Source organism: Lissotriton helveticus, chromosome 7, assembly GCF_964261635.1.
Source record: "Lissotriton helveticus chromosome 7, aLisHel1.1, whole genome shotgun sequence".
NCBI classification, from domain to species: Eukaryota; Metazoa; Chordata; class Amphibia; order Caudata; family Salamandridae; genus Lissotriton; species Lissotriton helveticus.
In genome coordinates this window covers 1,689,712,839-1,689,740,377 of record NC_136068.1, presented here as the reverse complement: position 1 = coordinate 1,689,740,377, position 27,539 = coordinate 1,689,712,839, and the positions used below count along the sequence as shown (strand labels likewise).

General features: G+C 45.1%; 1 protein-coding gene across 1 annotated transcript in view; it reads right to left on the bottom strand.

Moving 5' to 3' along the window:
- The window catches only part of LOC144769637 (alpha-tectorin-like), a 355,087-nt gene extending 329,008 nt beyond the window's left edge, over positions 1-26,079 (bottom strand). The window contains exons 1-2 of the mRNA XM_078653811.1: positions 25,720-26,079; positions 8,439-9,006 (exon numbers count right to left, since the gene is read on the bottom strand). Of these exons, the coding sequence (XP_078509937.1) occupies positions 8,439-9,006; positions 25,720-26,079 (928 nt within the window). The remainder of the gene's footprint in view (positions 1-8,438; positions 9,007-25,719) is intronic.
- Between the last annotated feature and the right edge of the window lie 1,460 nt (positions 26,080-27,539).

Below are 27,539 nucleotides of genomic sequence, written 5' to 3'. Positions count from 1 at the left end.
CCTCATTCCTTGTCGCTTTCCCGACAACCCCCCCGCCTTCCCCCCTTCGACTTCCAATTTATGGTCGTCGATTACCCGCCCCCCCTTTCCCCCCTCGCCTCCCACTCTTGCCGGAGCTTTCGTTACGGGCGGACCACCACTGTAATTAATTTAATCTAATTACCTCTTTCGGCATATTTGCTTCTATTTTTTATTGAATTCCCTCAGACGCGCTTGCTTCTCCCTCGCGAGCGCGTCCTTCAGCCTCTGCAAGGAATGAACCTCGGCGGTAGCCACGCTGCGTGCCCCAGCCGCTGAGGGTCATTCCTCTAATCCCCCGGCAGCGGCTGTCTCGAGCGCGTCAGTTACATCGCGCCTGCCAGCCGCTGCCGGAGCCTCGCTCAGCTGTTTCACGATCTTCCAAATCTGTAACTCTTGCCCTCGCTTCTCTTCCCCAAAGCTTTGCCAATCAGTTATATTATTTAAATATATAGTATCAGAATATAAGTAGCATAATTCTTACAGTGAGCCACAGAGGGATCAACTCCACCTCTCCTCCTCCTTTATTTAAATATTTCCTGCAACATTATCTCTTGATATAATGGATCAAATTTTTTTTAATTACTTATACATTTTTGGGTTATACATATGATATAAAAAAAGATTAAATTAATAAATAAATAAATAAAATAATAAGTATAATTCACATCTGTTTAATAGTTTCAAGCTTCTCTAATTATACTTACCCGTTATGTCTGATATGGAATCAGACGATGCTGTCGCTAGTTCCCCTAATCATACTAATGATTCCTTTAAAATATTCTTGCAAAGAGATATGAGGTCCTGCATGTTGGACACGTTGAAGGAGGTCATGTCGTCCAAGAGACCCTTCTTACAAGACCATGATGACGACACTCCTCGTGATCCGGAAGCTGTATGCTCAAAAAGCACTAAAAAAGCGAAACATTGTGAAGGCACTATTAGAGGTCGTGGTACCTCATTCGACCTGGCAGGTCCTAGCACCTGGCGCTCGTTGGGAGGCCCCCGCACCTCAAAAGATACCGGTGTCCCTCGCGACACGAATAGGATGGGTGTCTCTAGCGGCACAAACTTGTAATAGTGCAGGCGACAATGCAGGTACCGATTCAGACAAAGATGAAATCTTCGACAACCATTATGATGAGTTTATCCTTGACTTAGATGATCAGGATCTCAATGACCTGGATTTTAATATCCACTCTGAGGTTGACTCTTCCCCCTCTGATAAAGACGCCATCCTCGACCCCCTGGGTGGCGAAATGTTCTCTCCCATCAACATCTCCTACCCCAATAGTTCAAAGTGGTTTCCCCAGGACCATGTCTCTAAATTCATTACCAGATGGCTAAGGAATTCCCTCGAAAGGGAGACACGTAATACCCTCAGATCTGAATGCCCGAGGCCATGCATTGAAGAGAAGGTCTGTCAGATCCCTAATCTCGATCCCGATCTTATTATATTTTTGTTTAAACTGGGTAAAGACCCCAGGAAAGGCCTTGAGATGGCTCTCAAAAGTTGCCAAGATCGCCTTCTCCATGTCCTCGGCCCGCTTACCAAGGTTCTTCACTTGGCCGAAGTATCTTATATCTCCAATTCACCAATTGACACTAACCTGGTTAGAGGCTGGAGCCAAAGGGCAATCGTCTTGCTCGGCAATGCTAATTCAGGCCTCAACATTGAAAGGAGAACGACCATCCTCAACAAGATTAATCCAAAGCTGGGTGACCTGGCCGAGAAGGAGCCTTCAAAGAAACCCAGGGGGCTCCTCTTCGGCGAGGACATGATCAAGACTATAGGGACGTACGTTTCCACTTTCACTGCCCTAGACAAGGCCCAGATTAATATGAAGCGTGTCTTCAATACCAACTTTTTTGGACAGGCCGGAAGAAGGGGCCATTCTTTTGGCAGCGGAAACTACCGGCCCTTTTCATCCAGTAGAGGCAGAGGTGCTGCGGGCAGAGGTTTCTACCCTTCCAACCGTCATTTCTACCCCCAGAGAGGAAGAGGTTCTCGCGGCAGAGGTTTCTCCTCCCGAGGAACTCCCAACAGCAACCCTCCAAGTAAGTCCTTCTCTCTCCTCTTCCCCTCTCTCCCGTTTCACCGTAGACACCTTGAAATGTCTCCTTCTGCTTCCCAACAAGAAGTTCGCCAAGATTCGGAAAGAGATCAGGTTTGCTCTAAAACAGCAATCCCTCACACTTCGAGAATTGGCCAGACTTCTGGGTCTACTCTCTCCCTCGATTCAAGCCATCTTTCCCGGACCTCTCAACTATCGTGCCCTCCAGAGAGTGAAAGCCAATGCCCTCTGATCCGGTCTGTGGTATGGAGACCTTGTAACCTTAGATCAACAAGCAAGATTGGAACTCTCTTGGTGGCTGGACAATTTGGATGCATGGAATGGAAGAGCTATCTTCGGGTCGACTCCAGACTTTGTCTTGGAGTCAGACGCCAGCCTTCATGGTTGGGGAGCCCGCCTCCTCGACCAAGACACAGGTGGTGTTTGGTCTCAGGCCGAGTCCTCCCACCATATACATTTTTTAGAGGTGACTGCTGGTCTTTATGCCCTAATGAGTTTCAAACACTCACTTCAGGGCAGATATGTTGTTTTGAAGATGGACAACATCTCCGCAGACTCTTATATAAACCACCTTGGAGGGGCATGGTCAGCATGCCTCTCTGATTTGGACAGGAGAATTTGGATGTTTTCTTTCCTTGAAGGCGGAATATCTCCAAGGAAAATCGAATCTTTCCGCAGATTGGAATTCGAGACTAAGAAGACCTCCTAGGCCTAAATACCAATGTTTGTGCGACGTTAAACTTATCCTTGAACTTTTTTGCTCATGGCCTGATAATTCTCTTCTTAAAAGGAAATGTTTTTCCATTAAACTTGCTACTCTTTTATGTTTGAGTTCTTGTCGTAGGGTATCTGATGTTAAATCTTTAGATATTTCTAATAGATGTTATGACATGTTTGGGGTTAAGTTTGAAATTCTTAGGAGAACAAAAACCATGTCAGATTCTATAATTTACCCTTGTTTTGACCACTGCAAAAAACTTTGTGTTGTTGTTTGTATGAAAGAATACCGATTCCAGAATGAAAGACCTTCACCCTCAGGATGCCAATCAACTTCTCATTTCCTTTGCCAAACATTTTAAACCTATCTCTTCCTGTTCTATCGCCAGATGGGTTAAGTTGGCTATGAGCTTTGCTGGCATTGACCTTTCTAAATTTCAAGCCCGCTCTCTCAGAGGTGCTATGGCTAGCAAATCCTTTTGGTCTGGTGGTAAGTTAGATGTTATTCCTAAAGCTGCTGATTGGTCCAATGCCTCCACTTTTGCTCGTCATTATTGTAAACCTATTGAACACATGTCCGACGTTGTTCTTCAAGGCTACCAACATGCATAATGTAGCCTCCTGTCTTGTAATGAAATTACGATTCTCCTATTAACATGACCAGAGAATCTGGATTTCATTAAAGACACGGAGGCTAACATTATCCCACCCGTCCCTCCCTTGGACGGAGTATATATTCTTATGTTGTTGACTATTTGCATTCATATACTGTTTAATTTTGGTCTTGTTGTTGTTTTCAATAAGCATTCTATCTTTACAAAGGTTCTTTCATCCCTTTAATTCTTCACTTTCTTTTCAGATAACTCAACCCAAGGGATTTTCCTGGACTTCTCTTCGTTCCCCTTCTTCATCGCTCTCTAGTCCAAGCTTCACCTTGAACTTCCCGACGTTCTCCTTGCTTCATTGCATTTAAAAGAGGCAGCTCTGTTGTTGCTCATGCCTTATATTGTTGTCCCGCTGTCAATGCATTCTAATTCTTCTTTCTATGATGTAAGCGGCTTTTTGTGAGTTGCATTAAAGGATTAATGCATAATGTTAGCCTCCGTGTCTTTAATGAAATCCAGATTCTCTGGTCATGTTAATAGGAGAACCGTAATTTCAGTCACAAATCATTAATACATATCATAAGGAATCAGTATTTGGAAGAGATGCCCTGAATGCGCTCCTTCAAAATACGAAATTAGTATGGTTCCCTAAATCTATTTAGTGATTCGGTCACATGTTACTGAATCTCTAAATTGGTTTAGTACATTAAAAAAGACATTTACTTGTTGCACACCCTGCAATATAACAAATCATAGGATTTGCTACCACTCTTTCCTTTAAAAATCTTTAAGACTCCCCAAAGAGGTCAGTCAAACCTGGGCCATCCAAATATATAGCAAGGGTCTCTAGGTTATGCAGAATCCAGCCACAGTGTCAACTGTGGTCCCTCAGCTAGATAAGAAATGCAAGGCACCGCCTGTTTAGTATATCAGGGTCATGACTGCTTTGCATATGGCTGGGTTCAAACTGAGTTAGCAAGGTGGGTCATAGAACAATTGGGTGGAATGCTATCTGAGCAATTCCCAGTAGTCAGTAGTTAAACAAATTGCTAGCATTCCTCCCTCCACTTTTTGTGAATTTGATGTAATCTCATTGAGTGCCATTGTTATAGCCTCTTGGATATGTTTAGCACTTGACTATCTTGGTACTCCTAGCTCGACTATGGGATAATTCAAGCATGAGAATGTATGAATAATAGAAATAGGACAATTACCATTTTAGGTACATAACTTTTTCTTACTGCTCATGTTTGCAAACATTACTGCATACATCTATATGCCACTGAATTACTAACTCAAACTATGAAGATGTAATTTTTTATTTTAATTCCAAAACTATTACATTACTACCATACTGTAAATGAAACCTTCACTGGCACTTATTTGACCTTCAATGTTTGCTTTCGAAGAGTACATAAAATATAGATCTTGGTGGGACAGTATTTAGTATTGCATTTATGAGGTTTACCAGAAGGACCTTAAGTTCCACAACCATATGTCAGCCTGAGAAAATATTAAAGACATAGACCATACATAACAGATTCCTCAGATTACATGGGGCTGACATTCCTAAACATTATATATGAGAGTTATGAGAAAGTCATCCTTTTCGACCCTATTTACCCCCATTTAGTGACGGATACTGGTGGTAACTGACTCTGACTGTGCCATAAGCGCTGCAAACCAGGCCCAGGACCAGTGCCCTGATGAAAAATGTATATGGTAATAAGGTATATTTACAATTGGCAATGACATATTCTGTATATAATATGGCAGGGGGGATTCAAACTACCTATACATCACTAGTATATAACAGGGGATGGGGGTTAGAGGACTAGTAGATTTCCTGTACTGGAGTGTGCACTGGTGTGTGCCTATTGTCATTTTTAAAGGCAGCCCTGCTTTGCCCACTGTCTTTAAAAGAAAATTACATGCAAATTCGACTTGGTGGTATAGGTACTACCAACATAGTATTGTACCTTTTTTTAACATATAAGTCACACTTAAGGTCTCCCATAGGTGCCCCAGGGTGGGGTGTCATGTAACCATAAGCAGGGAGAGTTATAAAAGATATATGCCCAGGAATATTTTATTTAAGTACAAAAATTGCTAAGAAGGAGCTACAAAAATGTCGTTCAAGTCTTAAAAGATTGACAATGATAAATCCAACAACTGCCTACTGTTGAATGTATCATAACTAGTGCAGACAGTAAGTTATGGAACTTTCTATTCTGTGAGTCAAAATACAGCCTTCATGCAGCCTTTCCTGATTGGTCAGCCCCAACAGGCTTAGCCCAGCAGCTATGATGGGTTGAATAGTGGCAGCATAGAGCACAGGTTATCTGATGGGGAGAGCTCTGCAGTTACACAGAACAGGCAAGGCTGGGGGCTGGGTAAATCAAATTGGGCTTCTAAGAGAGCAGCACAGTAAAGAATGTCTGCCAGGCGTACACCCTCTTTCTGTAACCGAAGCCAGATGGTAGATCGAGGAGTGAAATTTGCGTGAGGTGAAGGTGGGGTGTTAATGGAAATGAGCCAAACCCATAGGTTGGTTTAACCTGCTCTTACTCCAAAGGAAAGAATATCTCCATGTTGAATTTTAAAGTGCAGGGCTTTTTGGGACAAGAATATGCCACACTTTGGAGGAAGCTGCCATGCTTTTGGGTAGCACCCTGCACCTCATTGGACAGGGGTGCCCCCCTACTTGTCGCCTTATATCATTAAACAAATATGTAAGAGCTGCATAGCAACTTGGATTTGCTGCCTGAAACTACAAGAAGAAGGACTGCCCTGCTGGAACCCAGGTCTACACAAGATAGAATTACTCCCTAAAGGACTGCTCCTGTTGCTTCAAAAAGGATTAAGGAGTGGACTCCCTGAAAGTAACAGGTTAACAGAGCTTACCTGCACCATCTCCCTCAAGAAGTCCCCAGTTTGGATTAAGGATTTGGCCAGGTGTATTGTGGGAACTGTAGCCTAAACATTTAAGGACCATCTCAGAGCTTCTAGCGGATTGATTTGTATGTTGGATACTTTTATTCCTCAAGAGGAACTTCAGGAAGGATTTCCAGAAATCCAGAAGAACGTTTGGAAAAAGCTCCATAAGTGGACCAGCCTGATGTTGAAAGTCAAGACAACTACTTTTAACCGTGTCCCGGACTGGATTTTAGGTTTGTCCCGCTGAAAGCTTTCGACTTTCAGGATTTTATTGCGGCCATGTGGAAAAGCAATCCAACTGCATCTCATCGAACTCGGCCTGCTGGTGGGGACTGCACGCCATCAGGAGAAAATCCTACAGAAACGTTTCTAAGCCTAAAGTAAAAATTTTGACTGAGGCCTCCCACTTAGTGTATCCCATCAGGGCTCTATTTCAGTTGGCCTCAAACTTTGACTTTGTTCCGATCAAGTGCGTCCAGATGTCCCAAGTTAACCCTATATGTTTTAAGCACTCTAAAGTGGCTATCTTTACTAAATGGATTTTTGTCATTTTGGTTTCATTTTAAAGGTAAACATATTTCCTATTTTTATAAATTGGTGTGTGATTTTTATTGTGCATTGTGTCTTACTTATTTAATGAATTGATGTATTTAAATGCTTTACATACCTGGCTCCTGAGTTAAGCCTGCCTGCTTGCAAGCAGCTACCAAGGATTGAGCCAGGGGCCAATGTATAGAGACCTTGTCAGGACCTTATATTGTGTGGGTGGCCTTAGTGTTAGTGGTTGATGCTTACTTATCCGTACCAATAACCCATCCTCCAACAAGAGTTAACTCTCAAACCCAGAAAAAGCTTTGAGCCTTGCTTGGGAGAAGGTTTCCTCAAACAGCAAATGCTAGAGCTCCGTTTCAGACAGAAGAGCCCACCTGTAAGGTTTACAGATCTTATGGGTTGGGGCCAAATATAGCAGGGATATCCCTAAGCATGAAGTGTATGATACAGACTCATTGTGTATATAGTGGAGAGGCTCCCTAGTTTTTAATATCTTACAGCTTGACTACACAGGCAGCAGTGCAATATATTAAGTCACACATTCCTTTAAACGTAATGCTGTTAGAGAAGTATACAGACTAATGTCTCCAATAGGAGGGATTTCCGATAGTTTAGCAATCTTTCTGGCTCACACCATCAATACCATTTTATCTGTTAGATCATGCAGATTTTACAGGTGCATTCATTAGATTGTGGTTCATACAGGTAAATGTACGGATTTTACATGCCCATGCCTGTCCTATTGCCTTACATTTTGGATTATTTGAATGTTTGGATGGCTTCTCACTCCCATTGACAGCACAGCTATCCTTTAGGTAACACACATTCTCATTCCATTGATGGCAGATTGTCTGTTTCTTCGCACAGGCCTTACATCTCCTGATGAAATAGCAGTACTATCTCTCTAATTCCGCAGATCCATGGAGAACAGATTTACAGTGCTTAATTTGTAAAACGTTAAGTGCCAGGGACCTTCTCGGAAGGCCACTGCAGCCTCCCCCACCCATTGCCCCACCACTGCTGCTAATAGCAGTTCCAACATAACACCTAACCATCTCACTCCTGTGACAATCCAAACTATTTTAGGCCACACATAGCTATTCTTATGGGCATGAGAGGCTATTATTATTTATTTCCAATGTATAGTGGCTTAATAAAAACAGTTGTGTTTTTCTCAAAATTAAAAAGACAGCAGCACCGTGTGGTGGTTTGTCACTAGAGCTAGTGCTGACAATTCAGTCCCAGTACTGAGCACCGGAAACTACCTGCTCAAATTAAGTACAACCAGTAACACTATCTTTTTGTTCATGCATATATTAGAAGTTTTTTATTTAGCTATCAGAACAGTGCCTCAGGTTACACAGATGATACAGGCCCAGGCCTTGTATTCCAGAGCTGTCTTTAAGGCAACACTCAGGTGTGTGCTTGTTTGCAAACAGAGCCCTCCCTCGGAGCATACAGCTTTAATGTCTGAGAGCGCATGCCAATCTCAGGTTGGCCTGTTTTCAACAGAAGCGTATGAGCAGCAACTTACCACAGAATTCTTTTTTCCTCCAGTCTTGGACAGTAATATTTGCAGCCTGGCACTGTTGCACATAAGAGGTCAGCACGTGACATAGCACTTCCCGTGTCCCATTTGAGGCACAAAGTTCTTGCACACAACTCTCCAAGACATTGTGTGAGGGAAGGGCCTTTGTGCACTCCCTGAAGGGGCCCTTGGTATCGGCTATGATCCCACAGTAGTCACCTCTAGAGTAGGTTTTCTTCCTCTTGTCACTACACGCTGACACAACAGGGTAAATCTGGCACTCCGTGCTGTTCTCTGAGGGTTCCCGCCACCTCTCGGCCAAGAGCTGAAAGGAGGCAGCCTGAGAATCATTCCTTGTCTGCAGGTCATCAGAGGGGTCTCTTTTGGGCGTACCACACACTCCGCAGGTGAAGCTAAAGTAACTCTGGGGAACCGTGGTTGTCACATGGTAGAGCCCATCAAAAGACACGATGACCCCAAAGTCAGTGCGGACCGTGACCATGAAGCCACTCTGGAAAACGAGAATCTTGCCCTCCAGGAAACTGGCCGGGATAAGAGCTCGAACCCCATTCACCTGAAAGAAGAGAGCAGAAGACAACCATGAGAGAAGTGACAGGGTTCTTCGGGTTAAAGAAACAGGTCAGCAGCCTCCCAGTGGTACAACAGGAGAAGTGCACTCACTATGAGCCAACTGAGCTATTGAAACTGAAAATACTTTCAAGATAATGTAACCCTTAACAAATGAGAAAAAGAAGTATTTTAGAACATCCTCACAAAACATATGATAGAAGAAATGCAATCAGTAAGCACATACGTTTTGTTTTGATGTAGAAAGTATTGTAAAAATAAATATAGGATTAGTGCCTGCTTGTTTTCTTCTCAAGTATAGGAGTATTTTTAGGTCTGGCCTTTGAGATAGCTTTAGCTGGCTCGTCAGACTACTGTTTTAAAAAAAATAATTATCCATAATATACTTGCGTGGAGCTGCTTGTGGTCTCCATCTTGAGGTTCCGTGGATTTTGGGACCGGACTCCATTTTGTTTTGCGTTGTTCGAGACGCCATTTTGTGTTGCCCTCACGTAGGCCATAGGGATAAACGAACAAACAAAGTTGCATGGGCCTCGTTGCTCATGTACATATTAACGTGGGCCTTTTCGACTTGCGAGTGAACTGCAAGATACTGACACCTTTCACCTGAAATTAACCCTTGCACGAAGCTGGTTTCGTTAGCTGATAGTAATCTGGAAATCCAATCATTGTTCAAGATATCGTTAGTCTTTAGTTTCTTGCACATATCTTATCCTATTCTATATCTGAATTGCTCTTTTCTTTATGTCTTTTCATTACATGGGTAGTGCTTTCAATTATGGGTTTGTCCGGCTTTTGGTAATCGAATTTGGGACAGTCCTAATAATTAACTTGTGGGGTTGGTACAATGTAAAGTGAGCTTTTGGAATGTGATGATGTATAGAAATGAGTTTCTATGGGTCAGAATTTGCCGCAATGGGTGTGCATTTGTAATGGGTTGAAACTGTGCATAAGTCTCGAGTCGTACACCGTATTGTATTGCTTGGTTTACTGTTACTAGCTGCAGCTAATAAATTTGATCTCTGACACCACCTAGAAGTATTCCGTGTCTCTGTTTGCCAAGACAGGTGAATCCGAAGACATCGGGTGTGTCCCTGGCACCGCCGGTTCTGAAAAAGACCCGGTTCTTCAGTTGGCGCCCAACGTGGGGCGACATCAAGCGGTACCGGTCCAAGCCTGAGGTTCGTGAGGAGCCACGTAAGGAAATTCTGGAGGAAGGCCGCCACTTCATCGACCCCTGCATGTCGACGTGGACCGAAGGTGTTTTCTGCGAGGCTTCCTGCTTTCCCACGGCTACGAAGGACTGCTGCCCTGACTGTCGCCCTGTCTTGGACCCTTGATAGATCCTTTGTAGAGCGAGACGATAGACGGTCTTCTGGTGGCGTGACAGATACTTTGGTTAAGTATAAGTGGGTCGCTCCCACAAATTTGTTTGGTTCTTGGTATTGGTTTGATTTGGTTACTGCAGCAATCGAAGCCCAGGGGCTCGTATATTTGCGAGAGTATCGATAGTCAATAACCCCTTGAAGTTGGAAGCTAGATTAGTGAGCTATAAGATGCCTGGTCTTAGCAAACTTAGAAAATGGTTTAGTTGTGGTTGCAACAAGGATTCCCGACTAGAGGACTCGCGTCCGATACCTCCGGTTGGAACTCCGACTTATGAGCTCTATTCAAAACACGGAGTAGGTCCTATTACTTATAATGAAGTGTGGGTCCGCTATACTAGGAAGGATGGTGTCTTACGATGGCCCCAACATGGTAGTTTTGAATCAAATATTTTAGATAATCTGGAAGTTGTGCTATTTAAAAAGAAGGCCCGGCCGGCAATGTTTGACTCTTTCCGCCTTTGGCGAAAGGAAGCCAAACAGAGAGAAATTAAGCAAGCTAAAAGAGATAAGAAAGATAAGAATATGTCAGTACTACAAGCTGCTAGGCAGTATAGGGATGATGGAGAGGAGCGAGCGAGTGAAGTTTTAGATAGACAGCGTTGTATGGCCATAGATAAATGTTATCCGGCCTTGCCGTCTCCTCCTCCGAAAGCGATTGAAGATCTTGAAAAAGATCCTTTGATCTCTCATTTATTGAGATTGCCACCTCCTTATGTGCAGGGTGCTACTGCACCTCTATTACCCCCGGTTGTTCCACCCTTTGTTGTTCAACCTCCTGCTGTTGTTCAACCACCCGGTTCTCCACAGATGGTTTTACCTCCTCCTGTGCAACCCGCTCTAGGGTCGCCAGCTTTGCTACCAGCTTTGCCTCAAACTCCTTTGCCTTCTACTTCTGAACCTTCGACTTCTACTGATCCTATTCCCCCTTTGCCTCAAGATATTCATTTTCCTGTTTTTACGCCTACTTCTTCTCCTTCTGCTCGAAAACGAACGACTGAAACTGTTGTTAATTTGTTGTCTCCATTGTTTGGGTCACTGAATATGACCCATGTTTCGGAACGTAAGCAGAGTCGTAGTCAGCTTCCTAGTTCTGAGGAACGGGCTGTGTTGGATTTGTTGGCTCGTAGATGGGCTATAAATGCCTCAACGTATAATTTGCCAGCGGTTATGGATGTTTTCTTTCAGTGGGAACCGCCTAAGCAAAGGTATGTTTTCGATGTGATGTGTACTTTTCTGCGTCAGGAATGGGAAGATAATGAGTTGGGTCCGATTCCGCAGGATGTGCTTGATGTGCAGTCAGACTTTGCTAAAGGGATGATAGTGGAATCTGATGTTACAGATGCCGTAGAGACGATACTTGCTTTCAGATCTAGGCTTCCGTCTCAGACATTGTACAAACCTGATTCCTCTGTTAGAATAAAAGCGAGACAGTATCCTATGAGAGAAGTGCCTCCTGTATGGAAGGAAGCAGTTCAGGCTAATGTAAATCAGGGTATTGTTGCCGCTCCGGCTCATTTTCAGCGAGTATGGGTACATGTCCCTTGGAAGAGAGCAGAGGTCTTGGCTCTTAAGCAGACCTTACAAAGGGGATGATGGACGGAGCGCTTGAACAAATCAAACACTCACCTCCAGTCAACTGATCTGGGTTTAATCCATCACCATTCTTTAGTTCACTCAGCCACCCCAGTTCAGACATGGCTATATGCAAACCAGTCTGACCCTGTGCCTTATGGGAACAGTCCAGCCCGAACTGCCAAGCCATGTCTTCCCTGGACCGGAAACAAGCATCCTGGGACCGGTTTCGGATTCATAATCCTCATCAGCCAGGCTATCTTGAATCCAGTGGCCAAGTGAACAAGGGACTCACGTCTGAGTATACCCTGCCACACTTAGGGCGAACAAAGCGATACAAAACGGGATGATGGACGGAGCGCTTGAACAAATCAAACACTCACCCCCAGTCAACTGATCTGGGTTTAATCCATCACCATTCTTTAGTTCACTCAGCCACCCCAGTTCAGACATGGCTATATGCAAATCAGTCTGACCCTGTGCCTTATGGGAACAGTCCAGCCCGAACTGCCAAGCCATGTCTTCCCTGGACCGGAAACAAGCATCCTGGGACCGGTTTCGGATTCATAATCCTCATCAGCCAGGCTATCTTGAATCCAGTGGCCAAGTGAACAAGGGACTCACGTCTGAGTATACCCTGCCACACTTAGGGCGAACAAAGCGATACAAAAGGGGATGATGGATGGAGCGCTTGAACAAATCAAACACTCACCCCCAGTCAACTGATCTGGGTTTAATCCATCACCATTCTTTAGTTCACTCAGCCACCCCAGTTCAGACATGGCTATATGCAAATCAGTCTGACCCTGTGCCTTATGGGATCAGTCCAGCCCGAACTGCCAAGCCATGTCTTCCCTGGACCGGAAACAAGCATCCTGGGACCGGTTTCGGATTCATAATCCTCATCAGCCAGGCTATCTTGAATCCAGTGGCCAAGTGAACAAGGGACTCACGTCTGAGTATACCCTGCCACACTTAGGGCGAACAAAGCGATACAAAAGGGGATGATGGACGGAGCGCTTGAACAAATCAAACACTCACCCCCAGTCAACTGATCTGGGTTTAATCCATCACCATTCTTTAGTTCACTCAGCCACCCCAGTTCAGACATGGCTATATGGAAATCAGTCTGACCCTGTGCCTTATGGGAACAGTCCAGCCCGAACTGCCAAGCCATGTCTTCCCTGGACCGGAAACAAGCATCCTGGGACCGGTTTCGGATTCATAATCCTCATCAGCCAGGCTATCTTGAATCCAGTGGCCAAGTGAACAAGGGACTCACGTCTGAGTATACCCTGCCACACTTAGGGCGAGCAAAGCGATACAAAAGGGGATGATGGACGGAGCGCTTGAACAAATCAAACACTCACCCCCAGTCAACTGATCTGGGTTTAATCCGTCACCATTCTTTAGTTCACTCAGCCACCCCAGTTCAGACATGGCTATATGCAAATCAGTCTGACCGTGTGCCTTATGGGAACAGTCCAGCCCGAACTGCCAAGCCATGTCTTCCCTGGACCGGAAACAAGCATCATGGGACCGGTTTCGGATTCATAATCCTCATCAGCCAGGCTATCTTGAATCCAGTGGCCAAGTGAACAAGGGACTCACGTCTGAGTATACCCTGCCACACTTAGGGCGAACAAAGCGATACAAAAGGGGATGATGGACGGAGCGCTTGAACAAATCAAACACTCACCCCCAGTCAACTGATCTGGGTTTAATCCATCACCATTCTTTAGTTCACTCAGCCACCCCAGTTCAGACATGGCTATATGCAAATCAGCCTGACCCTGTGCCTTATGGGAACAGTCCAGCCCGAACTGCCAAGCCATGTTTTCCCTGGACCGGAAACGAGCTTCCTGGGACCGGTTTCGGATTTATAATCCTCATCAGCCAGGCCATCTTGAATCCAGTGGCCAAGTGAACAAGGGACTCACGTCTGAGTATACCCTGCCACACTTAGGGCGAACAAAGCGATACAAAAGGGGATGATGGACGGAGCGCTTGAACAAATCAAACACTCACCCCCAGTCAACTGATCTGGGTTTAATCCATCACCATTCTTTAGTTCACTCAGCCACCCCAGTTCAGACATGGCTATATACAAATCAGTCTGACCCTGTGCCTTATGGGAACAGTCCAGCCCGAACTGCCAAGCCATGTCTTCCCTGGACCGGAAACAAGCATCCTGGGACCGGTTTCGGATTCATAATCCTCATCAGCCAGGCTATCTTGAATCCAGTGGCCAAGTGAACAAGGGACTCACGTCTGAGTATACCCTGCCACACTTAGGGCGAACAAAGCGATACAAAAGGGGATGATGGACGGAGCGCTTGAACAAATCAAACACTCACCCCCAGTCAACTGATCTGGGTTTAATCCATCACCATTCTTTAGTTCACTCAGCCACCCCAGTTCAGACATGGCTATATACAAATCAGTCTGACCCTGTGCCTTATGGGAACAGTCCAGCCCGAACTGCCAAGCCATGTCTTCCCTGGACCGGAAACAAGCATCCTGGGACCGGTTTCGGATTCATAATCCTCATCAGCCAGGCTATCTTGAATCCAGTGGCCAAGTGAACAAGGGACTCACGTCTGAGTATACCCTGCCACACTTAGGGCGAACAAAGCGATACAAAAGGGGATGATGGACGGAGCGCTTGAACAAATCAAACACTCACCCCCAGTCAACTGATCTGGGTTTAATCCATCACCATTCTTTAGTTCACTCAGCCACCCCAGTTCAGACATGGCTATATGCAAATCAGTCTGACCCTGTGCCTTATGGGAACAGTCCAGCCCGAACTGCCAAGCCATGTCTTCCCTGGACCGGAAACAAGCATCCGGGACCGGTTTCGGATTCATAATCCTCATCAGCCAGGCTATCTTGAATCCAGTGGCCAGGGAAGACATGGCTTGGCAGTTCGGGCTGGACTGTTCCCATGAGGCACAGGGTCAGACTGATTTGCATATGGCCATGTCTGAACTGGGGTGGCGGAGTGAGCTAAAGAACGGTGATGGATTAAACCCAGATCAGTTGAATGGGGGTGAGTGTTTGTATTGTCAACGCTCCGTCCATCATCACCTTTGGTTTTTCTTTGTTCACCCTAAGTTGGCAGGGTATGCTCAGACGTGAGTCCCTTGCTCACTTTGCCACTGGAGTCAAGCAAGCCCGGCTGAAGACGGCTGTAATGCCAGAAACCGGTCCTTGGAAGCTTGATTCCGGTCCAGGGAAGACATGGCTTGGCAGTTCGGGCTGGACTGTTCCCATGAGGCACAGGGTCAGACTGATTTGCATATGGCCATGTCTGAACTGGGGTGGCGGAGTGAGCTAAAGAACGGTGATGGATTAAACCCAGATCAGTTGACTGGGGGTGAGTGTTTGTATTGTCAACGCTCCGTCTATCATCACCTTTGGTTTTTCTTTGTTCGCCCTAAGTTGGCAGGGTATGCTCAGACGTGAGTCCCTTGCTCACTTTGCCACTGGAGTCAAGCAAGCCCGGCTGAAGACGGCTGTAATGCCAGAAACCGGTCCTGGGAAGCTTGATTCCGGTCCAGGGAAGACATGGCTTGGCAGTTCGGGCTGGACTGTTCCCATGAGGCACAGGGTCAGACTGATTTGCTTATGGCCATGTCTGAACTGGGGTGGCGGAGTGAGCTAAAGAACGGTGATGGATTAAACCCAGATCAGTTGACTGGGGGTGAGTGTTTGTATTGTCAACGCTCCGTCCATCATCACCTTTGGTTTTTCTTTGTTCGCCCTAAGTTGGCAGGGTATGCTCAGACGTGAGTCTCTTGCTCACTTTGCAACTGGAGTCAAGCAAGCCCGGCTGAAGACGGCTGTAATGCCAGAAACCGGTCCTGGGAAGCTTGATTCCGGTCCAGGGAAGACATGGCTTGGCAGTTCGGGCTGGACTGTTCCCATGAGGCACAGGGTCAGACTGATTTGCATATGGCCATGTCTGAACTGGGGTGGCGGAGTGAGCTAAAGAACGGTGATGGATTAAACCCAGATCAGTTGACTGGGGGTGAGTGTTTGTATTGTCAACGCTCCGTCCATCATCACCTTTGGTTTTGCTTTGTTCGCCCTAAGTTGGCAGGGTATGCTCAGACGTGAGTCCCTTGCTCACTTTGCCACTGGAGTCAAGCAAGCCCAGCTGAAGACGGCTGTAATGCCAGAAACCGGTCCTGGGAAGCTTGATTCCGGTCCTGGGAAGACATGGCTTGGCAGTTTGGGCTGGACTGTTCCCATGAGGCACACGGTCAGACTGATTTGCATATGGCCATGTCTGAACTGGGGTGGCGGAGTGAGCTAAAGAACGGTGATGGATTAAACCCAGATCAGTTGACTGGGGGTGAGTGTTTGTATTGTCAACGCTCCGTCCATCATCACCTTTGGTTTTTCTTTGTTCGCTCTAAGTTGGCAGGGTATGCTCAGACGTGAGTCCCTTGCTCACTTTGCCACTGGAGTCAAGCAAGCCCGGCTGAAGATGGCTGTAATGCCAGAAACCAGTCCTGGGAAGCTTGATTCCGGTCCAGGGAAGACATGGCTTGGCAGTTCGGGCTGGACTGTTCCCATGAGGCACAGGGTCAGACTGATTTGCATATGGCCATGTCTGAACTGGGGTGGCGGAGTGAGCTAAAGAACGGTGATGGATTAAACCCAGATCAGTTGACTGGGGGTGAGTGTTTGTATTGTCAACGCTCCGTCTATCATCACCTTTGGTTTTTCTTTGTTTGCCCTAAGTTGGCAGGTTATGCTCAGAAGTGAGTCCCTTGCTCACTTTGCCACTGGAGTCAAGCAAGCCCAGCTGAAGACGGCTGTAATGCCAGAAACCGGTCCTGGGAAGCTTGATTCCGGTCCATGGAAGACATGGCTTGGCAGTTCGGGCTGGACTGTTCCCATGAGGCACAGGGTCAGACTGATTTGCATATGGCCATGTCTGAACTGGGGTGGCGGAGTGAGCTAAAGAACGGTGATGGATTAAACCCAGATCAGTTGACTGGGGGTGAGTGTTTGCATTGTCAACGCTCCGTCCATCATCACCTTTGGTTTTTCTTAAGCAGACCTTACCTGATCCTCGTAAGAATCCGGCTGGTTACTACGAAGAGTTGTCTCAGACAGTAGATGCGTGTATTATGAATTCAGCTGATATAGATATGTTGATGGGTAATGTAGTTCCGCAGTCTTTGTGGGCGAAGATTCGTCAGAGAATCATGCGCAAGAGTTAGGAGATACTCCTAAACCAGAGGGAGGTGCTAAACCAGAACCCTTGGTTACGGAATTGCCAGGTAGAATTATTAATTTAATGAAGACGATGATGTCTGCGTTACGAGTGAATTGGGATAAGTTAGCAGCATGCAAGCAGAAGAAAGACGAGAGTGTGTCTGATTTCTTCACTAGGTTTGAAGAGACGTTTATCGATCATAGTGGACAGGACATGAGTACGGAAGGTAGGCAAAGATTATTTGTGGACAAATTTGTCTTTAATTTGCTTCCCGAATTATCGAATAAGTTGAAGGATTCTGAGAGTTCATGGGCTGTTTCTTCGTCGGCCCAGATATTGGCTACTGCACAATATTATGAGAACAGGGATAAAGATGAGAAGGATAAAGCGGAGAAGAAAACGAAAGTTTTAAAAACTAAAGTTCTTTTGCAGCAAAACAAGAAATGTGGAATCAGCACCCATCAAAAAGTCTCTTCAATCGTCTTTTGGTATCTTTTAGTAGGTTTGACAGAATTCACTCCAAATGAACAGGTCCGAACGTGCGAATAGTTGCTTTTCAATTCTTTATTGTGATATTCAATCAATAGACAGAACAATCCAGTGTTTGAGTAGATTTCTCTTTTTTTAGCCAACGCGTTTCGTCTCAAGAATGAGACTTCTTCAGGGCTTTAGAAAATTGTCTTTAAGGGCCTATTACAGACAGGAAATTTTCATAATTTGAGTGCAGGATGGAAGATCTGTCAATTCAGATATGTATCCTGAAGAGACAGAAAAACGGCATGGTGGCCAGAGAACCTTGATCGTCAAATGCGGAGCGGCAACAGATGTCAGTTCCAGTAGATCAGAGTGGACCGTATGTTGAAGTGATTACATCAGGTGTGGTAGAACCTTTTCTTTTGGATACTGGTGCGATGTAGAGTTCTTTTATGCATTCTAAACTCCCTGGCGGACCTTTGTCTGGCTTGACCAATGTTTCAGTAGGATTTTCAGGCGCCCCAGTTCGTAATCCGGTTTCTAGTCCCTTGTCCCTTTCCATTGGCCCTTGTGAATTGGAAGCTCCACTTATTCTAACGACTGGTTGTGGTGAGAATCTGTTGGGTTTGGACTTGCTGAAAAGATTGTATGCAACATTGCATTGTTCTCCTTCGGGAGTACAACTTACCCTTGGTAAGAAAGTGGTTTCTCCAATATATTTGTCTAAGGATTGTTTGCCACTGGAATTACGTTCGCTTCCTGATACGCTTTGGGCTACGGGTCTAAATGATGTTGGCCTTTTGCAAATTCCACCGTATGTTGTTACCCTCAAGTCGAATGCTAGACTGCCTCGTATCCCACAATATAAGATATCAAGCGATGGTGAGAGAGCTCTTTTAGCGATTGTCTATGATCTGGTTGAGAAGGGTGTAGTTGAGGAAACAAGAGGTAACGTGTGCAATAGCCCGGTTTTGCCTGTTCTTAAGCGTACTGATGCTTCCCAGCCACCTGTGTATAGGTTTGTGATCGACCTTCGAGAGCTCAACAAGATTGTTGTGCCACAGTTTCCTGTTGTCCCTGATATCACTGCTTTGTTGACGTTGATTTCTGCTTCGGCAGCCTGGTTTTCTGTCATTGACCTGAAGAATGCTTTCTTCAGTATTCCGATTGCTGAGGAGAGTAGAGGTATTTTTGGATTCTCTTTAGGAGGACGAAGCTTCCGATTTAAGAGAGCTCCCCAAGGTTATTGTGAAAGTCCCTCAATCTATAGTCAGGCGTTGAAAACTCAGCTTGATGGTTTTGTGTTGCCTGTTGGTGCGACTCTTATTCAGTACGTCGATGATCTGTTGGTTACTGCTGATGACGAGAAAATTTGTAAAGAGGCTACTCTTTCATTGTTGCGGTATTTGTCTGACCTTCATCATAAAGTGTCACCTTCAAAGTTGCAATATTGCCGCCAAGAAGTAACCTACTTAAGTCATCTCTTGTCGAAGGAGGGAAGGCGATTGACCCCAGAACAAATTCAAGCGATTGCGCAAATGAGTGTGCCATCCACACAGAGAGGAGTTTGTGCTTTTTTGGGTATTACGTCGTATTGTAGACAATGGATCCCCAATTTTTCATTGTTGGCGAAACCTCTGTTAGCATTGACTGTGAAAGATACTCCGTATCCTCTTCCTTGGTCTGATGAATGTCAGAAAATTTTTGCTGAATTACGGGATGCATTGTGTTCGGCTCCTGTGTTGGGTACTCCAGACTATAGCAAGCCTTTCACGTTGTATGTGCACGAGAGAGAAGGTTGTGCGTTGTCAGTGTTGACGCAGTGTTTTGGAGACAAGCAATGTCCATGTGCGTATTTTTCAGCAACGTTAGATCCAGTTGCTAAAGCGTTGCCGAGTTGTCTGAGAGCTACAGCGGCAGCTGCGGTTTCTATCCGACAGTTTGCTGGTTTGGTATTGGATAATACGTTGATTGTGATGGTTCCACATGCAGTGGATACGTTATTGAACAGAACAAAGACACATCACCTTATTAGTGCACGTCTTTCAGGTTACGAGTTGACACTGTTGGCTAGTCATGTTCACATCAAAAGATGTAATGTGTTGAATACAGCTACGTTGTTGCCGATTTCTACAGAGACGGATGTTCAAGAACAGCATGATTGTTTTCTTCGTACAGAAGAAGAAACGAAAGCTAGAGTAGACTTGAAAGATACTCCCCTTACGGATGTTGATGGTACGCTATGGGTTGATGATTCGTGTTTTAAGCTTCCGAATGGTGAGACGACTGCAGCGTATGCTATCACAACTTTACATACAGTTGTTGAGACAGCACGCATACCACAGAATTCTGCGCAAGCGGCAGAGATAATTGCATTGACACGAGTGTGTGTGTTGTCGGAAGGAAAGCGAGTGAATGTTTATACCGATAGCCAGTATGCGTTTGGTGTTGCTCAAAGTTTTGGGTGTTTGTGGATAGAATGAAGGTTCCTTACTTCCCATGGCACGAAGATTCAGCATGGGCAGTTAGTGAACGAACTTTTGGAATCTCTCACTCTCCCAAAGCAGATTGCAATTGTGAAGTGTAGTGCGCATAAGAAGGTTGTGGACGATGTTGGTCGAGGGAATGCGTTTGCGGATGAAGTTGCGAAGGAAACGGCGAAAGATATGGTGAGCCGTATGTATGTTGCAGGCCCACCTAATTGGGTTATGGCTGGTGGAATGTGTGAAGACACAATAGAAAGTGTGAAGATGATTCAGGCTGAAGCTACAGAGAAAGAAGTGAGTGTTTGGAGAGAGACTACGGGTATGTTGGATTCTACAGGTTGTTGGATTGAGTTGTCGGAGCACCAGCGATGGTTGTTGCCAGATGCGTATGTGCTCCCAGTGGTTACGATGGCTCATGGAATGGCTCATATTAGTTCGAAGGGAATATGTAAGTTGTTGGCTCCAGTTTGACAGAATGCTGGAATTCCGAAATGTGCAGAGAATGTGGTGAAACATTGTATGATTTGTTTGAAGTATAATCCTGGTAAGGGAACTCCAACTCCAGCTGGTCATTTTGCTCCCCCGACGTATCCGTTTGAGGTGATACAGTTAGACTATATTCATAAGGAGAGATGTAACAATCTGAAGTATGTCCTTGTGGTTGTTTGCGCCTTTTCCAGATGGATAGAGGCTTACCCTCTAAAGGATAATACTGCCTTGTCTACAGCCAAGATTTTGTTGAGAGAGTATTTCCCTAGGTATGGATTGCCGACAATTGTATGGTCGGACAATGGGAGTGAATTTGTGAGCCAAATCATGAAGAAAGTGTGTGCTGGTTTGGGAATAAATCAGACGTTCCATGCAGCGAATCACCCCCAGTCTGCTGGACTTGTTGAATGTTACAATGGTACCTTGAAGCTGAAGTTAGCTAAGGTACAAGCGAGCACTGGTCTTACATGGCCGGATGCCTTGCTGTTGGCTCTTTTGTCAACAAGGACGACTGTGCATTCTCGAGTGGGACTTAGTCCGTATGAAATAGTTTTTGGTCATACAGAGAATGTTTGGAGTGTGCCTCGTCTGAGAGAATACAGCAGTATTGAGTACCCTATGTCGGTGGATTACTTACATGACTTGACTGCTAAATTACGTGTTCTCCACCAATAGGTCTATGACAGTTTGCCGACAGCTACTGCAGATCCAGGACATGTAATCCGGCCTGGACAATACATCCTCATCAAGAATTTCCAGCGCACCAAGAACTTGGAACCTAGATGGACTGGTCCTTATTTTGTGTTGTTGGTTACTAGAACCGCTGTTAGAGTAGCAGGCAAAAAGAACTGGGTGCATGCCACCCATTGTAAGAAAGTTCCTTTGCCTTTACCGTATGATCAGTGGGTGAGGGATGGTATAGCTGATTCCGAATGTGAGCGAGTCCCTAGATTCATTCCTTTTAGTGATGCTCATTTGACATGGACTCGGTCAGAACGCGAGGGTGATGATGTTCTGCAAGCTGCTGTGCCTCCTCATCTGAAGATTGACACCACCAATCCGGAACTTTTATTTAAGGATCAGCCTGTGCCTGATAAAGAACGCTACGATTTAAGACCGCGAAAGACTGTACATATGGACAAATAAAATTGGAATTGGAATTTTTTTACATAGTGAATTTACACCTTGTCAGATCAAGAAACTTTTTTGCTTTTTCCTTTTTCGAGTCACCATCCGGACTCCGCTGCAGGGTCACGGTAGGAAGTTCTTAAGGGGTGAACCGCGTAGTGACACAAGGTCTGTGGTTCAGGGTCGTTAGTACGATCTTGGCGCACACTTAAGTGAAGAAGGTAACGACCGTGAGCAGCACGTTAGAGGATGGAGTTTTTTGAGTCTGACCAGAGTCTTAGGAAAGTTGATTCTAAAGTCCGAATATGTATATTGGTTCGTAGCAAATGTTTCTTAATAATGTGTTTTCTAATGTTTTTGAATATTACGTTAGCTTGTGTGGATTTGATTTTCTATGCCAGACAACAGCCGCTTACATCTACCTCCCAACCTACTCTTTCTTTTTCTACTGTTTCTCCACATGAGTTTCATACGTTGCCTGAACATGAACAGACAAGAAGATCAGAATTTGTGAACAATTCGTTTATACAGATGTTGCATCAGCATCAGCTAGTCATAAATACTACGAATTGTTGGGTTTGTGGTCTTATGCCACATACGACAGATAAGGGAATGCCATATTTGGTTTTGCCTTTTTCACCTAATGGGTCAGTTTGGCACTCCAATCAATGTTTATCTATGCGAAAGAAGCATCCCTTGTTCGTTCCGTTAAAGATAACGTGAGTAATAATGCGTTGATACGGGGAATAGTCGATATGATTAGAGATATTGACGCGTATAATGCTATTCCCAAAGATGAGGTACGAACATATGTCGGTTGGAAAAAGACAACATATAGTATTAGCTTGTCTGAGAAAGAGAGACAGCGAAGGTCTCCTCCGATTTGGACTGTACCCCACCGTGGTCATCTTTGCTTACAAGGTAATTGTCAGAATCCGAGAGCTCAGCTTGGTAAGAGTGTGTGTGTTCACACATACGTTTATACGTCCCAGAAAACTCCTCCGTTCGTGCCAGCTAAAGGCACATATTATGTCTGTTATGATAGAGCGTATACATGGTTGCCGTCTGATTTTTCGGGCACATGTTATGTAGCGTTTTTGCTTCCCCCTACATACACAGCTGCTTTTGACTACCTTAAGACAAGATTTGGTAGAGGTATTATTGATGCGAAAGATACTGTCGCACAAGAAGTTAGAGACTTCTTTAAGGGTTTCCTGCCCTTTTGGGGTCCTATGGCTAATAGTAGGAATATTCGTCAGCTTACGAGAGTGGTTGAGGCCACTATAAATGAGACTGCAGGTGCCCTTAGTAATATTACTGATGAGCTTCAAGCGGATCGCCTTATGACATTACAGAACCGCTTTGTTTTAGATATTATACTGGCAGATAGAGGTGGAGTATGCAAATTGATCGGATCTAGTTGCTGCATTTTCATACCATATAATGCCCGACGGTGTACCAAGCTATCCAGAAGTTGCATAAGTCTGCTGAGTCTATACATGTGGACGAAGGTAACTGGTCGTTGATAGGATGGTTTTGGGAATTGCTGTCCAAATGGGGATGGAAGGTTCTGATGTTTCTTTGGAATGGTTTTAGCGATCCTTTTCTCGTGTTGCTTATGCATCTAGTGTGGTCCCGCCATTTGTGGCCTTTGTGCTATGATCTGTGTGAAGAGACCCGTTTCGAGAGAAGCGATAGAGAATAGGATGATGTTGCAGCAACACCTTGACGATCTGATGAGAATAGATATAGACCTGGATTCAGATTGACGTGAGTTTGGGTTATTACCTACGTAATGGCAAAAGGAGGGACTGAGGTTCCGTGGATTTTGGGACCGGACTCCATTTTGTTTTGCGTTGTTCGAGACGCCATTTTGTGTTGCCATCACGTAGGCCATAGGGATAAACGAACGAACGAAGTTGCATGGGCCTCGTTGCTCATGTACATATTAACGTGGGCCTTTTCGACTTGCGAGTGAACTGCAAGATACTGACCCCTTTCACCTGAAATTGACCCTTCCACGAAGCTAGTTTTGTTAGCTGATAGTAATCTGGAAATCCAATCATTGTTCAAGATATCGTTAGTCTTTAGTTTCTTGCACATATCTTATCCTATTCTATATCTGAATTGCTCTTTTCTTTATGTCTTTTCATTACATGGGTAGTGCTTTCAATTATGGGTTTGTCCGGCTTTTGGTAATCGAATTTGGGACAGTCCTAATAATTAACTTGTGGGGTTGGTACAATGTACAGTGAGCTTTTGGAATGTGATGATGTATAGAAATGTGTTTCTATTGGTCAGAATTTGCCGCAATGGGTGTGCATTTGTAATGGGTTGAAACTGTGCATAAAAGAAGATGTCTTGCTCTACAAAAATTGAACAGTTTCTCGAGTCGTACAACGTGTTGTATTGCTTGGTTTACGGTTACTAGCTGCAGCTAATAAATTTGATCTCTGCCGCCACCTAGAAGTATTCCGTGTCTCTGTTTGCCAAGACAGGTGAATCCAAAGACATCGGTGTGTCCCTGGCACCGCCGGTTCTGAAAAAGACCCGGTTCTTCAATCTATCGATCAGTTACATTGTCATTCATACTTTGCTCTCGCCCGCACAATGTACAAGATGGTGCAATGATTCAGCACACTTGATCCATTGGCTTACTGCTTTGCAAGAGACGGATTTAGCTTGCATAGTAGTACTCTGCTTCACCGTCATCGCCCATGTGTTCTTTTTTTATCACATACATTATTTTTGACTTTCATTATAACTTTTATAACTTTTTTTCCCATTTTACAAAGGCCTGCCAGCCCTGCCGCTAAGGGCAGCTTGCAATGCTCTATATTTCATCTGAGTGCTGCTTAGGTGGCCGTCTTCTGTTCCTTACAACCCATGTGGCATAATGGAGTGCTATAGAACCATGGTTTACTGTGAGAGGATTAAAAACCTTAATTTAGCTTTAGGCCCTGATATTTCTGTTTATTATGTAATATCGTATACAAGCATAAAAAGGAGATAAACGAAAAGAAAGATTAGAGTTGCGGCGGAATGCCCACCGCACGCAACACCCATTGCCCTTCCCTTTCACACTAACATTACAATATCTTGCTCCTCTGCACTCCCTTCTACCATTATTTGCCCAGAAACTGTGACTGTATACTTTCTTGTGTGTGCTACATTATAATATACCTGTATGGGAAACAACCTTTACAACGAAACCTTTACAACGCACTACCATTACAACAAAACTTTTACAACGCAACATCCATTACATCGCATGCCATTACAACGCAACCATTACAACGCATGGCACTACAACGCATAACACTACAATGCATGTCATTACAACGCATACCATTACAACGCATAACATTACAACGCATAGTACACTTACACTATCCAACACTTACCCTACTGTTGCACCCCCTGGAGTTAGAATAGTAATTTTTACCCCTACACTATCCAACACTTACCCTACTGTTGCACCCGCCTAGAGTTAGAGTAGTAATTTTTACCCCTACACTATCCAACACTTACCCTACTGTTGCACCCCCCTGGAGTTAGAATAGTAATGTTTACCCCTACACTATCCAATACTTACCAAACATGCAATGTAATGTTATGTGTCGTAATGGCATGCGTTGTAAAGGTAGTATGCGTTGTAATGGAATGCGTTGTAAAGGTAGTTTATAAAAATGTGTTGTAATGGAATGCGTTGTAATGGATGTTGCGTTGTAAAAAATATGTTGTAAAGGTATGCGTTGTAAAAGTATGCGTTGTAACGTCATACATCCTACCTGTATACGATACTGGCATGTACTAGAACAAAGGAGTGCAAAGCCAGATAACTTATGGATTGGTTTTAAAATGAAATGCCTGCATGTACAGTTGCTTTCTCTAACTGGTGGTCTCACACATATCCATGATTCTCTTACCAGGATATGACCAGGCCTTCCTGTAGGCAGCGTTAGCTCATGTTCATAAACTATAACCTTCACGAACACCGGCCATGCTCCTGATGTTAACCTTGATTCTTCCATTTTGGATATTACTGTGAAAGGTGTCAGGTGAGCATTGTCCCAGCAGAGGTTTGATAAGATAAAGGCGCAGGTCTCGGGTAAGCGAAAGAATCTTTCATCAAATGTTGTAAAATGAAAGCCACCAGAGACTGTGCATGTTTTGTAGCTGGCAGGTTTGCAGATGTGGTAGCCTGAAGATGGTTGGCACAACTCATTGGACGCACAGGGCTGACGGTGACAGTGGATGTCACTATGTGCTGTGCACTGGCATTGCATGATGCATGTGTTGCTGTTCCAAAAAGTTGTTCCATGTGGTATGAATTTACCTGTGGAGTTTAAAACATATTTAGTATATGTAATCTCACTGTGTTTCCTATCAAACATACAGTTGTTAAAAATATCTGACATTGATAATCAGAAAGTTGTTCAGTCTTGAAAAAGTAAAGAGCACTCTAAATATGCATATCTGGGTGGTCAGGGCATGCACCTTAGCCAGGCAAACACCACCACTCTAGTCAGGGAAGGGAGTTACACGCTGAAGATAACCCCTGCTCACACCCTTGGCAGCTTGACAGAGCAGTCAGGCTTATCCCAGAGGCAATTTGTAAAGCGTTTGCCAAACACTCTCACACAGCAGCGACACACTAGGCACACCACAAAAGAAACTCCACACAAGGTTATGTACCAATAGCCTTTGTATTATTGGTAAAACACATTAGAACGTAATCATATATATACACTGTGCCACCTGGCACTTGGTATGACTTTCAGGGATTATATACACTGCAGGGCCAATCGGGCCACTGTCATAAGATCACAACTCACAGCTAATGAAAACAACCGGTAACTACTGGTAACATTGCATCAAGCACAAATGCATTAGGCATAATTCTCATTAGCAAGTGTGCACCACAGTAACACCTGCTACGGTGCACATCTCATTAGCCCTTCTCAGGCATAAAGGTAATTGCCCACGTACAACAATATCTCTGGGAGTCCACTGGCCCCCAATTGGCAGTACCAGCATCTCGGCGCTCACCACCTGGACTGCGTGGTAGTTCAGTGGAGGCTCCTTTCTCCACCGAGGCACGGGGGCCTCTGTCAAGGTTCCACCCCGCTCAGTGAGCCTAGTCAATATCCCTCTCCCAAAGTAAGTGCTCCCCCTGCTGCGTGTCCCTCAAGCAGCTGCTTGCAAAATGGTGGTGCAGCTGCGAACACCGATTCTCTCTCCCAAACTTGTAGCACACAAAAGCGACTCAGGGCGGTCTCAGTCATCAAGTGGGGAGGAAAGCCGACCCCTTGCTCCCCTACTCTGTCCTGGCTCAAAATGGGCAATGCCCCCGCCTCACAGTAACAGGAGCTCAATACAAGAAAGCTCCGCCCCACACACCATTCCTTGGGGGGCTGAGCGGTTCTACTTGCAGCTGTTGGCTGCCCAGCTGGGCAAGGTAACGATCCTGCTAGACATGCTGGTCACCCCCGGCAGCCATGTCCAGAACTTCATTCTGCTTGCAATTAGGGGCCGGCCCCGAGAGAAGTCTCCGCCAGCTCTCCTCGTGAAAGGCGCCCCGCCCTCCACACAAGCTCAGGCAGCATGCAGGGTTCTCCTCTACCTTACGGGAGCCCTGCCCATTTCCAGGCGACCTCTGCTTGTCTTCGTGCCTAGGGAGAGCCAAGGATGTACTTGACTTCTTTCCGAGCACCACGTGGGGTAGGTCTCCTCGCTACTACATTGA